Source organism: Tupaia chinensis, unplaced genomic scaffold (assembly GCF_000334495.1).
Source record: "Tupaia chinensis unplaced genomic scaffold, TupChi_1.0 Scaffold000018_1, whole genome shotgun sequence".
Taxonomy (NCBI): Eukaryota; Metazoa; Chordata; class Mammalia; order Scandentia; family Tupaiidae; genus Tupaia; species Tupaia belangeri.
In genome coordinates this window covers 4,639,014-4,640,577 of record NW_006159448.1, presented here as the reverse complement: position 1 = coordinate 4,640,577, position 1,564 = coordinate 4,639,014, and the positions used below count along the sequence as shown (strand labels likewise).

The following is a 1,564-nucleotide window of genomic DNA, read 5'->3' as shown; positions in this document are numbered from 1 at the left end:
CAGTCCCTGGCCTCCAGTGAGCCATTTAAAGCCAAGTTCCCCGCCCCCACCACCCTGCTCCTTCTCCCTGACAGGTGTTTTCCCAACTCCGGAGGCCGTGGATTTTGGGGAGTGGCAGAGCCAATAAGATTTCCCTTTGGGGGCGAGAGGGCGTGGCTAGTTGGGTCAGAGACGGGGCGGGGTTTGCCCGGCTGAGCAGAGCCCTGGTTGCGTGGAGGGTTGTTTTATTCTAACCTCCCCCCGCCTTTTTTTTTTTTTTTTTTTTCCTGAGTCTTATTAATTTCTCTGTGGGGCTGCAGCTGGAGACAGTGGAGCGTTTGAAATGACGCTCGGAGCTTTAATTACCGCAGCCGCCGGACAAGTGTGAGGAAAGCTGACAGGAAAAAGAAGGACACGATCCGGGGAGAAGCAAGACGCTCCCCCCGCCCCCTTCCCTCCCGAATTGAACTGGAGGTGCGCGGAAACTGAAAAAGGAGCCGAACATAGCCCGGCTTGAAGGGAGAGGCCGGAAACCTACCGCCTCTTTGCAATCAACTTTTTTTGGAAACCTTTTCCCCCCTTCCTTTTTATTGTTGGCCAACCAGTGAGAGAGCGAGAGAGAAAGTGAGGAGGGAGCGAGAAAGCAAAGGCTCACAGGGGGAAATAGCTGCACAGTCCGGCCCGGAGCACCAGGCGCACACACTCGAGCACACTCCCACAGGCGCACACACGCGCGCATACTCATCTCCTCCTCCGGTCCCCAGCCCTGGACCCGCGGGCGCGGACTCGATCGTCAGCCCCGGGAGCCGGAGCCCCGCGCCCGCCCCCCTCCCGCTCCCACGCGCGCGGGTTGGGGGAATCTCCACTGCGTGCCCGAAAGGGGCTATGCCATTTGGACATGTAATTGTCAGCACGGGATCTGAGACTTCCAAAAAATGAAGCTGGCGACAGGACTGTGGGTCTGCGTGAGCCTTCTCGTGGCGACGGGGACCGTCCAGCCAAGCGCTTCTCAGTCAGGTGGGTCGCGGTTCCTCCTTGCGCTCCAGCTGTTGAGCCTGCCGCCGCCGGCTTCGCTGCCTCGGGTGGCTGCCTTGACCTCTGCGCCCACCCTGAGTAGAGCGCCCACTTCCTTGTGTTCTCGGTCGTCCTTCTTCCCAACCTAAACTTACCCTGTGTGTGTGTGTATATGTGTTTTGTCTATCATGAAAAATCGTTCTGTGCCCCCGTCCCTTTTTTCTCCCTTCTTAACCCCTCTTCTTTCTTTCTCGCGCGTTTTCTGTGAGCCTAAGCGGGCTCCCTTCTGGTCGCGCCTGTTGTTCGGGACATGGGGGACCTAAATCCCCAATCACAGGAGATTCCTCTTTCGGATCTGGTCCTCAAAGGAAGAAGCCTGGAGAAGCGCGCACCGCTGGGGCCGCGTAAGGACTGGGGTACCCGGGCAGTGCCTGCCGGGCCTCTCGGAGCCGGAGGGCCTGGGAGAGTGGAGCTCCGAGAGTAGGACTCTGCACCTGTGTGTGTTCCTTGCGGCCGCTGCGCCCCCAGTCGCCCGAGACTTGCGGGGTCAGACGCGAGGCACAACAGCCCG

At 59.7% G+C, this 1,564-nt stretch overlaps 1 protein-coding gene across 1 annotated transcript in view; it reads left to right on the top strand.

Moving 5' to 3' along the window:
• The first annotated feature begins 278 nt into the window (after window positions 1-278).
• ERBB4 (erb-b2 receptor tyrosine kinase 4) overlaps window positions 279-1,564 on the top strand; it is a 1,304,701-nt gene continuing 1,303,415 nt past the window's right edge. The window contains exon 1 of the mRNA XM_006140094.3: window positions 279-996. Within this exon, the coding sequence (XP_006140156.1) occupies window positions 915-996 (82 nt within the window). The 5' untranslated portion in view covers window positions 279-914. The remainder of the gene's footprint in view (window positions 997-1,564) is intronic.